Source organism: Stigmatopora argus, chromosome 14 (genome assembly GCF_051989625.1).
Source record: "Stigmatopora argus isolate UIUO_Sarg chromosome 14, RoL_Sarg_1.0, whole genome shotgun sequence".
Classification (NCBI taxonomy): Eukaryota; Metazoa; Chordata; class Actinopteri; order Syngnathiformes; family Syngnathidae; genus Stigmatopora; species Stigmatopora argus.
In genome coordinates, this window is record NC_135400.1 from 14,591,344 (window position 1) to 14,604,298 (window position 12,955).

A 12,955-nucleotide genomic window follows, 5' to 3' on the forward strand; every position below is an offset into this window, starting at 1 on the left:
GTGCAAGAATCACATAAACGAAAATACACAAACGAAACAGCTTTTAAAATGATATTACGTACTATATCTCATCTTATTTTCTGAACCACTTTATCCTCACTAGGGTCGCGGGGGGTGCTGGAGCTTATCCCAGCTGATTTCGGGCCAGCGGTGGGGCACACCCTGAATTGGTGGCCAGCCAATCGCAGGGCACGAGGAGACAAACAGCCAATCACGCTCACACTCATACCTAGGGGCAATTTAGAGTGTCCAATTATCTTACTATGCATGTCTTTGGAATTTGGGAGGAAACCGGAGTACCCTGAGAAAACCCACACAGGCTCGGGGAGACCATGCAAACTCCACACAGGTGGGCCGACCTGGATTTGAACCCAGATCCCTCACTGTGAGGCCGACGCGCTAACCACTTTATTTTATAACTTCATTTTCATTTTTTCACCAAGTAGTTTAGATATTAGAAGTTAGATATGCCTAATGTTTACATTGTAACTTACAGTAAATCCAATAGAAAATAGATGGGTTTTTAGGACCAAAAGGGTGCTGCGCCATTTTAAGGTAACTCCATCTTATCCAAGATGAAACATTCATCGGGTTCCAATCAATCAAATCATGACAGATAATAAAAATTATTAGTCGCAAGCAATTACAGAGCGTGCAAATGAGAACAGGTCATATATAAATAACCTCTTCACTTGGTATTCAAACAGGCAGAGGGAGCCAGCTGGGGAAGTTCTCTCATGATGTGTCCATGGAAACAAGGCAAAGAGGGGGGAAAAAGTGTCATGCTTCGTGTTATTTTGCCTAGGATTATGTCAAAATGTGGCATAAATATCAAGGGAAGTCAAATGTTTTGTTTTATATGGAGCCAAAAGAGTCCTCCCCAGTGAGTACTTCTGTCAATCACGATTCGGGCCATCAACGATGAGGAAGTACCACACGGTCGAGGAGGTCCTCAATCGGAGGCAAGCAACTAAAGGCAACCCATTCGAGATTTGAATTTGAATAATCGAGGCGATTAACAGTCGAGACTGAATTCATTTCAAACTGTTAACATAGCCTTTTATCCACTTCAATGTGTACTTACTACTCTTCATGTTTCTCTTGTTTTGACCTTCACGTGTAAGCATTCAATGCCTTGAATGGAAAACAAATGACTTATATTTTATTATGTTCTACTTCATTTAAAGTTATTTCACTGAAACCAGATTTTTTTTCCTCACTGTGCATCTTGCAAAAAAAAGCCACATGGTATTTACCATTTGCTGGCATGATTTCTGGGCCTTGTTTATTCAATAACAGAGAGTGCTAGACATTTATTTGAAGGCATCATTTAATTAAAACTATTAGATTATTCAGTTAAAACTACTAATTGTGCGAATGCTTGCGGGAGGGCAGGGCAGGTGCTGTCCGCTGATTTTTTTAAGAATAACATTTAACATCCGTTTATTGAAAATGTGCACACCGTTTAACTGAGACATGATGTCGTATTTGAGGACAATGAACAGATGTGCATTTTTTTTACCTATAAATCAACTACATACATATAATTATGTTCTGGGCGCCTATATAATGCACTATCACATAAGCTTATGCAATATCCATCCAAACAGACAGTTGGTCACTATGCCTATAATCTGAATTTTGAATGTTTGCCATCTGTTTTGACAGACTGGCATATGTTGTGTATTGTGTTACAATGACATAAAAGGGTTTAACATGATCAGAAACATAGGGAGTGACCTTTCTTGGTGTTTAACTAAATGTCAATTGATTCTCCATTGGCCAAAAAGTTAAAAATCGTAATTTAGGGGGACACCATGACATTAAGTATTATTATAATGCTAATGGGATGATACAAAATTCACATAGGACAAATATCCAGCTCCTCAAGGTATGTTAGACCATTTTATTGAACTCTATATAGAGCCCTGACAATTAAAAAGCTTTTGTATGTCTGTGATATAATATATGTTAGTGACAAAATGAATCTTGGGATAACTTAAAAGGGCAGAATAAAGTTAAAGTGCATGAAATTTATTGTTTGATGTACTATATATAAGGTGTCTGGCGTCAAGAGAAAAATCCTCTCAGTCACCCCTCAGCAACAGTCGATGGTGCGTTCACGTTCTGGTCGAAAATGCCGTTATTTCTACATCTCCTTCACACGACTGCTTTATTTTGCACTACAAAAAGTAATAAACACCAATTTTCTGTTATTTTGAACAGTAAGTGGACAAAATAAAAAAAATAAAAAAATATATAGAGCTATTTTTGAATTTGTAGGTAAAATGCATTTCACCATCATATACAAATTCCATAAAACTGTCACGTTCATCATTGTCATCAAATCATAAATCATAGGCTAATTGCACATCTTGTAATTCTGCTCCCCAGCCCAAAATTTGATATCCCCCACACTCTTTGAGGGACGTAAACTTCCCATTTCACTTCCTATGCCCATATTTGGTGGCTCATCTGGGGAAAACGTGAGCTTGCCAAAGCGCCTCGAAGGTCTAAAATGAGATTTTCTGTGTCGCCTGTCTCAAGAAAAACATCCAAATTTTCACGAGCAACTTGATTGCACTCTCGAGCTGAGTCGTGCCGTGCAGAACAACTCGGATCAGCGACAACAAAACATTTTGCGAGTGCACAACTGCCCGGAGGAGACTCACAGGTAAGACAAACTGGACGTCTTGTCTCTATTTTATCTAATTACCCAAAACGACTTGATCAAGGTTGATTTTTAAAAACAAACATTTTTACCAATATTTATCTTTAACATTAGTTTTTTTCTGTTGTATTACATCCTATTACCAGTTATGCGCTTTATTGATTGACACCTGTTGAGCTATTTAAATAAACATTGAGTTTAATTCAAAGGAGGGTAAAGTTCAGGGATGAAAATAAAATGTTTGTGCAGTACAGTGAAAAACATGCTTTGTGCATGTTAATATGGCCACAAAGACGAAAAAGTTACATTTTTTGGTGATTTTGACAAGAATATTAAAATAAGATTCGTTTTTTTGCGACCCAAATCAAATTAAGAATACAACTTTTGTTTGCTTGTATGAATTCCTTCGGTATTGAGGTTTGGTAAATGTAAACACTGTTATTATATTTCTATAATTTGGATTTAGATGCATGTTGTGCATCATGTCTAAAGGGGAATCGATTTATTTAGTCAGGGATGAGCAATTCAGGAAAAAAAACAAAGAAAAGCCCCCAAAAAAACAATGTGTTTTAAAGTGTAGCCAGTAATTCTGGATCCCGGTTGCAATCAGACAATGGGTATACACAGGTGGGCAGTGTTTGCAACATATGTGCACACCCGAAATGCCCATACCTAAAAATATCATCTGATATGCAACTTTCTCATTTTGCCTTCAGAATCCGCCCGAGACTGCTTTAGAATCATCCCCACATACCAATTACTTGTGAATTAATCACCGCCAACATTTTTCTCTCTCCATCCTATACTACATCAGTGTTATTTATAGTGACAGATAGTGTTTTGTTCTCATTGGCACTCAAAGAGCCATCACAAGAGTATTGCTTGAAAATACGCTTTTAATTACAGCACGGGTGGATGGCTTTGTCTTATTTTCTTGCACACAAAAAAAGGCTGAGTTATTTCCAAAGTGTTTGGGATGGGAGTGCGTGAGGCGTGACGAGGCCTTGTGTAATTTTCTGTCGTCACACAAAACTGTAGGGTGTCTGGTTTGCAAATGCGGGGTGGAAAAGCTCACAATTTTACTGGATTTTCCACGCTGGATCAATGGTCCAGCCGAATCAGCTTTCAGGTGCTTTGGGAAAAACAGCGACTGGGGTACTATTGAGAATAAACTGGCTGGATTTCTCTTACTCTGTCAGGTCTTAAGCGGTGAACACATTCGACTAAACATTGAGATTTTTTGGACGCCGCTTTCTGTCAAAGTCAACAGGGACTCAATTGTCCGATATCGCTGAGAGATTATCCCGCAGCGTTATGGGAGTGTGGAATTAGAAGTGGTATTTGCTCTGTGATTTGATTGGATAACAGTTAGGTTGTCAGAACTGTTGAACCATTTCAATATTTTTAATCAAAAATACTTGCCCTCGCTGATCGAGATGTAAAATTGCAATGCTACTGAATTATAAAATGGCCTGAAGCTAGCATAGTTGCCAAAAGTGAACAAATGAGCCACCGGTTTTTGAAAAAGCAATTTGTCTGACGAAAGTGCAATTTTGGAATATGATTTACCGTATTTTCGGGCATATTGGCGGCATCCGTGTAAAAAAAGGAAGTCATGTGAGCAGTACAACCAGAAAGTATTTCCGTAGTGGTCCAGTTTGTCATCCCTAGGTAAGATGACGGCACCCTGAGCGAGCGATGGCAAGCACAAGTGAGTTTTTTCACGTTTTATGCAAGATATGTTTTTTTTCTCTTGAATTTCATTCCTAGAAATATTGTTTGCCATTTTATTTGTTCATCTTTTCTCTATTTTGAAATAAATGACCGTATTGTCTTGCGTTATGGCGTTTCGTCTTTGTCACCTTGCAGTTTCGTGGATGCCAAGTCTAATTTATGCGCATATAAGCCAATAAACCCTACCTTTGATTCAGTCATCATTTTTTTAACGACAAATACGGCGTGTATGTGAGAAAATACGGTAATTTAAAACGTACACTTAGAGCAGAGACAACCTTTTTCCTCATTTTGGTGTGAGTTCTTAGCGTTCAAAACTTGGTAGGGGTTCACAGTATCTGCGTTATCTACAGGCACAGCTTTTCTGTCTGTCTAGTTTTGAGTCGCCGAGCTGTCAGTTGAATTTGCTTGTCATTGAAGTTCTCCGAATTTAATTGATGGTTGGTTCATTGTCTCCGCATTAAACGAGAATTCAGCAGAGGCTTTATTTGAACTCTGAGCTGAAACCGCTAGTCATATAAAAAAAGTTATTCTAATGAGTGTCAGAATATATCCTTTTTCTGGACTATAAATGTCAATGTAGTAGTTGAAAAGTTTACGAACAATTGTCCGTAAGTCTCCAGTAGTACTACCAGAACCTGACTATTTCCTACAAGTTAGCGTACTAGTTAAAGATTCCAGAACCACATGGTATCCATTCATGAACATTGCAACGAGTGAAGTGCTCCATCTCAAGTGGTCGTCAATCATTCGCAATAAGACTGCAAATGAGTCCGTGACTGGGACTTAATCATATGTGAACCCCTACACGGTTTATAGCACCTTGAAGGGTGTTTAGCATCTGTTTGAATCCGCCCACCCAGACATAAAAAGTGGCCTCAATCTCGAAAGGCACTCCTTCAACCATCTGTAGCTTTGGCTGCGTTTGGGAGAGACCATTAGGACATCAAGGCTCCTCGGCTGGCCTTTAGTGAAATTCCATTTACCTGTATTTACGAGCTCCCTTCCCTTTGCCGTTACCATAGCGACACTCAGCGAGGCGCCTTTGGCTGCCGGGCTCATTGTTTCGCACTGTAGAGACGCTGGCGAGCGAGCATCTCCCTGGCACGCCATTGGCACGGTGTCACCAGAAAGGCATTTACTTGGCCTTGACTGTATTTCCTTAGCAGCGACTTTAACACAAAGTACTTCCTTCGAATTTTTAATCCCGACCCGTGAGATTCGTATTTTCACCACCCAACCGGAATAGGTTTGTGAGAGGTCTGTCGTTGTAATTAGTTCAAATGGGAGGCTGCTTTTTGTCGTCGCACGTCAACAGGGGGTGCGTTTTTAAGTGTCGTGACGCGTGACCCCACCCATATCGTGGCGGGGAAAACATTTTCACTTTCAACGACACGCTCGGGGAAGCCTCACGGAGATGCCGTCAAGTCACGACGAATGCTCGGCGAAGCGTTAAAAACATCCAATCATGCTTCACTTGGAGAGGCAGCAATTGGGGATGCACTCCAATGCGGCATTACTCACAAACTGAAATTGTTGGTGTGAACATAACAATAACGGTAATAACTTGATACGCTGCTGCAACAGTTGTTTTCGACCTTTTTCTTACGGAACGACCACTAAACGTCACTCTTTCAAAGACTGTAATTGTACAGAACACTTGAGTTATTTCTTAGAAACCAGACAATGCTTACATTTCATCTTTTTAACAAAGTTCAGACAATCACATTTTTAAGGTGCGAGCTACAGTGGAAAAGTTTCTGAGGTGAGTGTTTATTCGTAAGTCATAATAAAATATGTTTGATAAAAAAATCTACTTGCAAATCTTATACTAACCATGCGAGGAGCATTTGGTGTTTGTTGGAATAGCTGACATTTTTCCCACATGCTACTCCATAAACAAATAGAAAGATATTGAATCTCTACCAGAAGAAATAAGCAGCTATCATTTAGATTTTGGAAATGGAATTCCAACAACCAATTCTGACCCATCTCCTTATCGCCAATATGGGTAATTTTTGCCGCAGTTGTTCCTCGATAATGCTATTTTTATCGGAACTGGGGAAATTTTCTACTCGTTTCTCTCAGCGGGATGCATTTAAAATGACCCATTGATGCTATGTGGCAGGGAAGATGTGACATTTGAGGTTAATGGAGTGGATGCTCCTTGCGGGTGCCAAATGTCGGACTTGTGGATCGTTAAGGTTAGGACCATCTTGCACAATTTTCATAACCTCAGTCCAGAAAGTGAAAGTCGGCTGAATAGTTCAACAATTTCACAAAGTGTGTGACGTTGAAAATCCAATGAAAAACATGCCTTTTCTAAACGTATCACTTTCAAAATAGACAATAGCATTTGCCAAGTCTATACTTTTCAGTTCATTCATAACTTTCATCCAAGTCCATGAAATCGGTGGCTCTTAAACTCGTCACATTTGGCAATCGAGAATCAAATTTGATTTGATTTCTAGTCTTCAACGAATTTTGTGACTTTTCAGTTTGTCATTGATTTACCGTATTTTCTATACGGCGCATCATATTTTTAGCCGCGGTGTCAATAACGAGTGCTATTCCTGTATTTTACACACACAAAGGACGCACCGTTTTTATAGACGCAGCCAGGCATGGCAAAACATACACCAGCTTAAACATACACGCTACACCCACACGCTAAAAACACGTTTTTAAAAAGGCAACGGAAGCAAAACTGAGTTTGGTTGTACTTTATTTAGCCATTTTACAATGTACTCACATCATCATCACCCACAAATCTATCAAACTTGCTTCGTAAAGCTGTGTTGATGCCGATCGACAGGCCACAATCCATTGGGTGTATTGACAAAAGAACTATATATCCCAGCAGTCACTGCGCAGTACTTTTTCTACGGGGAAAATAGTAGAGTCGGGGGCTGCTTGCCGTAGTTGTGAGAGCTGTAGAGGATGGTGTACCCTATCGACTGATTTATTTTATCGTGATAACAATTTTAGTATTGGTCCATATATAAAGCGCACTGCATTATAAGGCGCCCTGTCTATTTTGGAGAAAATTTAAGACTTTTATGTGCGCCTTATAGTCGTGAAAATATGGTACTTTTAAAGGGATTGAAAACAAAGCAATCCAGTTAATAATATTCTAATTGCTAATTGTGCTCCATTACATTTGGTTACTAGCGGCAGCCATTGTTCGGCATGAGGCAACACGTCTGAGTCTCGTCCCTCACCGAGTTTCACAGACAGGGCCTGTCAACTTCTTAAAAGAGTATTAGACCGAGTCGGGCTGACTGTGTTGAACCGCGTCTCCATCAACTAAGGCGGCTCTTTTGTGCATCTTGTCAGCCGTCTTTTGTGAGCCTGCTCTCCTTCACCTCTCCCGTTTTGTAGCCTGAAATGCACTAGGACTCGTTTTACACCACAACTTCCTCCTGCCGAATGACTATTGAATGCCTAATATCATGTTTTCCAATTTTCTATTGAGCTGAATTTGAACCTGATTTATTTACATCAGTTTAGTTGCCCAATTCTTCCCCTGAAGTTGTCTGATAACTTATATTTTAACATTTCTAATCACTCTGCCATGCGAGTAAGAGTTTGGAATTGTGCTACTTGCAGTCATGCAGTAAAATTCCAGTTAAAAATGGCCGTTCAGACGGTATCTTTTTGCGACCAATAATCAGACTTCATTTGAAAAACCATAAGATAAGTGCTAAGAGAGTTATGATGCTGGGATGTATAAATCTGTAACTTTTTGTCAAAATTGGTATATTAAAACTTAGCGATATACATAGATAATACTATAAAGTAGCCCCGGGATTATACATTATCAGGTTATAAGGTTTTAACTCAAGCCAATGCGCATTCGCTGATTTATGAAATATCATATGTTGATATTGCTTGAAAAATTCAGCCTGCACTCGCTTGTCCTGTGCCATTCGGCTTCATTAAATCCATCTGACTTTATTAGAATCTATTCTGTGGAGAGCTGTCATGTTATGAAGGTTACATAACTCTGTTAGTCTTGAAAGAGAACCTTAAAGTGGAAATGAAAGTGAAGGTTGGGACTGCTGAGAAAAATCAAGTGTTTCTGCAACTATTCTAATCGAATGTATCTTAACCTTTTGTATCATATTCAGCTATTTTATTAATCTCACTGAGTCCTGTGGAGGACTAAAGATAGTCATAAAAATGTAGATTTTTTTCTGATTATCATGGGTTTTATTTCATTCCACTCGATTCCAACAGCCGTGAAACTTCTTCCTCCTCCAGGTGTCCCTGAGAAATTAATTTAAACATCCAGATGTTTTTTTTCTATGAGCTAAATGAGCATGAATGTCAATCAAATATTGTCCACTTCCTCGTGTGGGATTTGGCACAGAGGGGAGGGGTTCAGCTGCAATCTGTTACCATGGCAATTAGAACTATCTAACGAGACACACTGGCCTTCACTATGTCCCCATGCAATATTACTCAGAAAATGGCATAGGGGTCCAAATTGGATATTCTTGGATCGTCGTACAGTAATCGGTCACGAGAGGGGTCGGGGGATTTTTCCCATTCCCGCTTTGTCGCTGCTTTGGGAGTCACAAAGCTCTCAATGGCCAAGAATGAATCGATGTAAAGTAAACAAAAGCTGACATGTTGACCCCGAATCGCTTGTCAACCTCCAACAGTGAAGCGCCATGACGACGCTGCTGGACCTGAAGAGTAGCGTCTTGCGCCAGGTGCAAAGGAGCCAATCGTTGAGGACTCGCAGGGAGTCGCCGCCCGCTGCCGGCAGCCCCCTCACCCACAGCCCAGAGCCCTTATCTCGAAGGTGAGTCAAAACGAAACGTACGCATTCACCACATTTTGACCTGACTTGTACACATTGGTGAAAAATCCCATCTGGCTCCAATGACTAGTTCACCGCGCCTATATCACCAACACCATGTGGTATTGACACCCAATTAGCTCACTGTTTCTAAATGTATTGTCTGTTTTGTGGCGAAATCAAATCAAATATTTTCAATATACATCATTTCCAATAAGCATACCTTATTTTCACGACTATAAGGCGCACTTAAAAGTCTTAATTTTCTCCAAAATTGTCAGGAGCAACTCGTTTGTCCCTCCTTGCTTGCCGTTAGGTTCGAGCAGCTGCGAGTGATTCATGATTACTTCCGGATGTGTGTATTTAAACACGACTGAATTGGTATTCATTATTCGGATCGTACTGCGTGATACTGCATACATCGCTGCAAAGGTACTGTTCTCCATGCTCCGGTTTTGTTCCGTTTTGGCTGTACAAGTCCTTGTTATTTCGTAAGGCTTCCTGAGTTATTAAAAGTTATTATCATGAGCACAGTTCGCCTCGTCCCCTCCTGCTTCCCCGCTACTGGGTCCAAATCCCTCGGATCGCGTCACGACGTCTCGGTGCGATCGTGACAAAAATAGACAGGGCGCTTTATAATCCAGTGTGCTTTATATATGGAAAAAAATTAAAATGTGTCATTCATTGAGGGTGAGTCTTATAATGCGGTGCGCCTTATAGTCGTGAAAATATGGTAAGTGTTGGGCTGCAGAAATCAAATTTACGACAAGACTCGAATCAAACTGACTTGTATGGATCGGATGGTCACAAATATGAGCCTAGCGTTCCCCGGTAGTCAATAGAACAAACACCCTACATACTTGCGTGTATTCGTAAATATGTATTGTTTAACAGTATGCAGTATGCGCTGCTTCGGAAGTGGCACGATGTTGATTTCACGCGACGTGTTGCTGAATGCACTCTGTCATTTTTGCCTTGCCTTTCCCATTCAACACAAGTTTGCCATGTGCTTGTCTCATAGCAACCAATCAAGCGACACAGGTAAAACAACCCCCCCACCCCAGCCCCTCTTCCCGTCACCATCTCAACCTTGTTTTGAAGCCTCATCTGCAGCACACAAAAAAAAACTAATAGTATGAACCTGGGGTTCCCATAGCAACCTAAACCCAGGCTTTGCCGCCTCGACGTGAACTTCCCTTGTAATGACGCCAGTGTTTATTTTTAACACAAGAGTATGACCTCGGGTGCCACGCTGAACTTGTTTATCTCCTCGTGTATCACTCTGATGAGATATTTTAATAAATGCATAATTGAAACGGCTCCAGCGGGATCCTTTATTTTGCCCCGTTCCTTTATATAGTCTTCCCAACTGTCACCACGATGTGTATATGTCGTTTCTCATTTCCCATGCGGGCTCTCTGGTGTTTAATGCCTCCCCGCTGAGCCCCGCCACGCGCGTATGCCGAAAGATCGCCATTAGACGTTGAATCGGTGATCTTTGCTGGCCATTCGCACCAATTTAGACTTGCCTTAAATTGACAACGGTCAGGTACATCATTTGTATTGGAGGAAATGTAGATTTTGTGCAGTTTTGAGATGCGACAATCTCTTCACTCTTTTACATTTCTGCTTTGCCGGGATCTCATTAGCAGGTTTGTTTGCTTCATGCCACTGCTTTTTAATCAGTGTCAGCCCTTCAGACCGCTACACTGGGGGCCACGGACCTCCATAGAGGTGAGGAAAAGTGGGCAAATTTGTACAGGAAATTTTGCAATGCCAAAAGGATCACAAGGCCCTTAGTTTGGAAACATTATTTGATATTATTTTGACATGATTAACTTCATTTTTGGATGCATCCAGCGTTAAATCAAGGGTGTCAAACTCGGGTGGGATTAAAAGAACTGGATCAAAAGCCCTAAATAGTCAGTTTTTATAGATCTAAAACAATGTTTTTTTGAGATTTTTTTCTTAGTAATGGAAAATGTCTTTTAATCATGTTCTTTATTTCAAATGGAAACCAAATATTTTTTTAAAGTGGAAAACGGAAAATATTTGTATATTTATTTTTAGATTTTACAAAATGCTTTTTGAACTAAAAACACAAAACAAAAAAATGGATTTAAAAATTGCAATGATTGATTTTAAAAAGGGGAAAATCAGGAAATGTAATGTACATCTATCATCATTTGATTTTGATCCTAAAATAGAAACTCATGATTTACTTTCTTGGGCTGCACAAAATGATGCGGTGGGCCAGATTTGGCCCCCGGGCCAGCACTTTGACACCTGTGCATTAAATGATACTCAATAAGAAAACCAACTTTAGTATTGGTCCATATATAAAGCGCACTGGATTATACGGCGCCATGTCTATTTTGGAGAAAATTTAAGACTTTATGTGCGCCTTATAGTCGTGAAAATACGGTAATATTATTTAAAAGAAATGGTGCTCTTACATGAGTAATATTTTTGGCTACTTCATCCACCCGTGTCCAATTGAAAATGTGCTACTGAATCTTGTTCCATTTTTGTTGTACACATTTTTTTGTTCTGTCACGAGCCACTGAAGATAGCGGTATTTTTTCTATATGAGCACTTTCCATCGGTGAAAACTTGCTGCCTAATCAATTGTGTAATTAGAGCACATTGGTGTAGAAATGAGGGGGGGTAGGGTGTTAGTCCTTTGTCACGCACATCCTCCAGCGGCGATAAAATCTGCACAGTGGATACGACGCTAGTGACAAGCGTGTGACAATCGGATTTCTTTAACAGGAAAAAAAGGACATTGTGTTTGAACGGAAGGCTTCACATGGTCTTTCATGCCGTCGCCGAAAGTGATGCCAGCACGGGTAATTGCTGACTTGGTGCTGCCACATGACGTTGAAGTTTGAAAACGACTGGCTCCCTGTCACTTCCACTTTGTCAACAAACTGTGTTCGTGTGTGCTTCCCATCTCCTCGCCAACCCAGACGGGAGGGGAAAACCTAATTGAAGCGTCCAAGTAAATTCAGAAAAAAATACACTGGCATCAAAACAACATATGAAGCTGTTTCCTAGCAACATCAATCCACTTTATTTATTCTGGTTACTTGGGCAATACGCGTGTTCCGTTTTATTTCATTGTATCAACCACGATCTTATCTTGTTTTTTTGAAAATATATATATATTTTTAAAGATCCATGTTGTTTTGCCAAAATCCTAAACCACATGTGTCAAAGTGGCGGCCCGGGGGCCAAATCTGGCCCGCCGCATCATTTTGTGTGGCCCGGGAAAGTAAATCATGAGTGCCGACTTTCTGTTTTAGGATCAAATTAAAATGAAGAGTATAGATGTATATTAAATTTCCTGATTTTCCCTCTTTTAAATCAATAATTGTCATTTTTTAAATCCATTTTTTTCTGTGTTTTTAGTTCAAAACTCATTTTGTAAAATCTAAAAATATATTTAAAAAAGCTCAAATAAACATTGTTTTAGATCTATAAAAACAGAATATCCAGGTCTTTTAATCCAGTTCTTTTAATCCATTTATAAATTAAAAAAATCTAAATATTATATCTAAAATGGTCTGGCCCGCATGAAATCGAGTTGACGTTAACGCTGCCCGCGAATCAACCCGAGTCTGACACCCCTGCGACTGAACAGATTTGTGCTCACGACAATACCCTCGACAACCAAGAGGGATTTGAGGGTTTCAAACTATGACAATGATGATAGAGTGGAGTTTATATGTATTATATGCACG

General features: G+C 40.0%; 1 protein-coding gene across 2 annotated transcripts in view; it reads left to right on the plus strand.

The window, feature by feature from the left end:
- The first annotated feature begins 2,463 nt into the window (after positions 1-2,463).
- Positions 2,464-12,955, plus strand: part of baiap3 (BAI1 associated protein 3) — a 33,436-nt gene continuing 22,944 nt past the window's right edge. For both annotated transcript variants that reach the window (XR_013304979.1, XM_077619680.1), the window contains exons 1-2: positions 2,464-2,674; positions 9,073-9,215. Coding sequence is in view for 1 of the 2 variants with exons in the window: in XM_077619680.1 (XP_077475806.1) it covers positions 9,082-9,215 (134 nt within the window). In the remaining variant the exon portion in view is untranslated. The remainder of the gene's footprint in view (positions 2,675-9,072; positions 9,216-12,955) is intronic.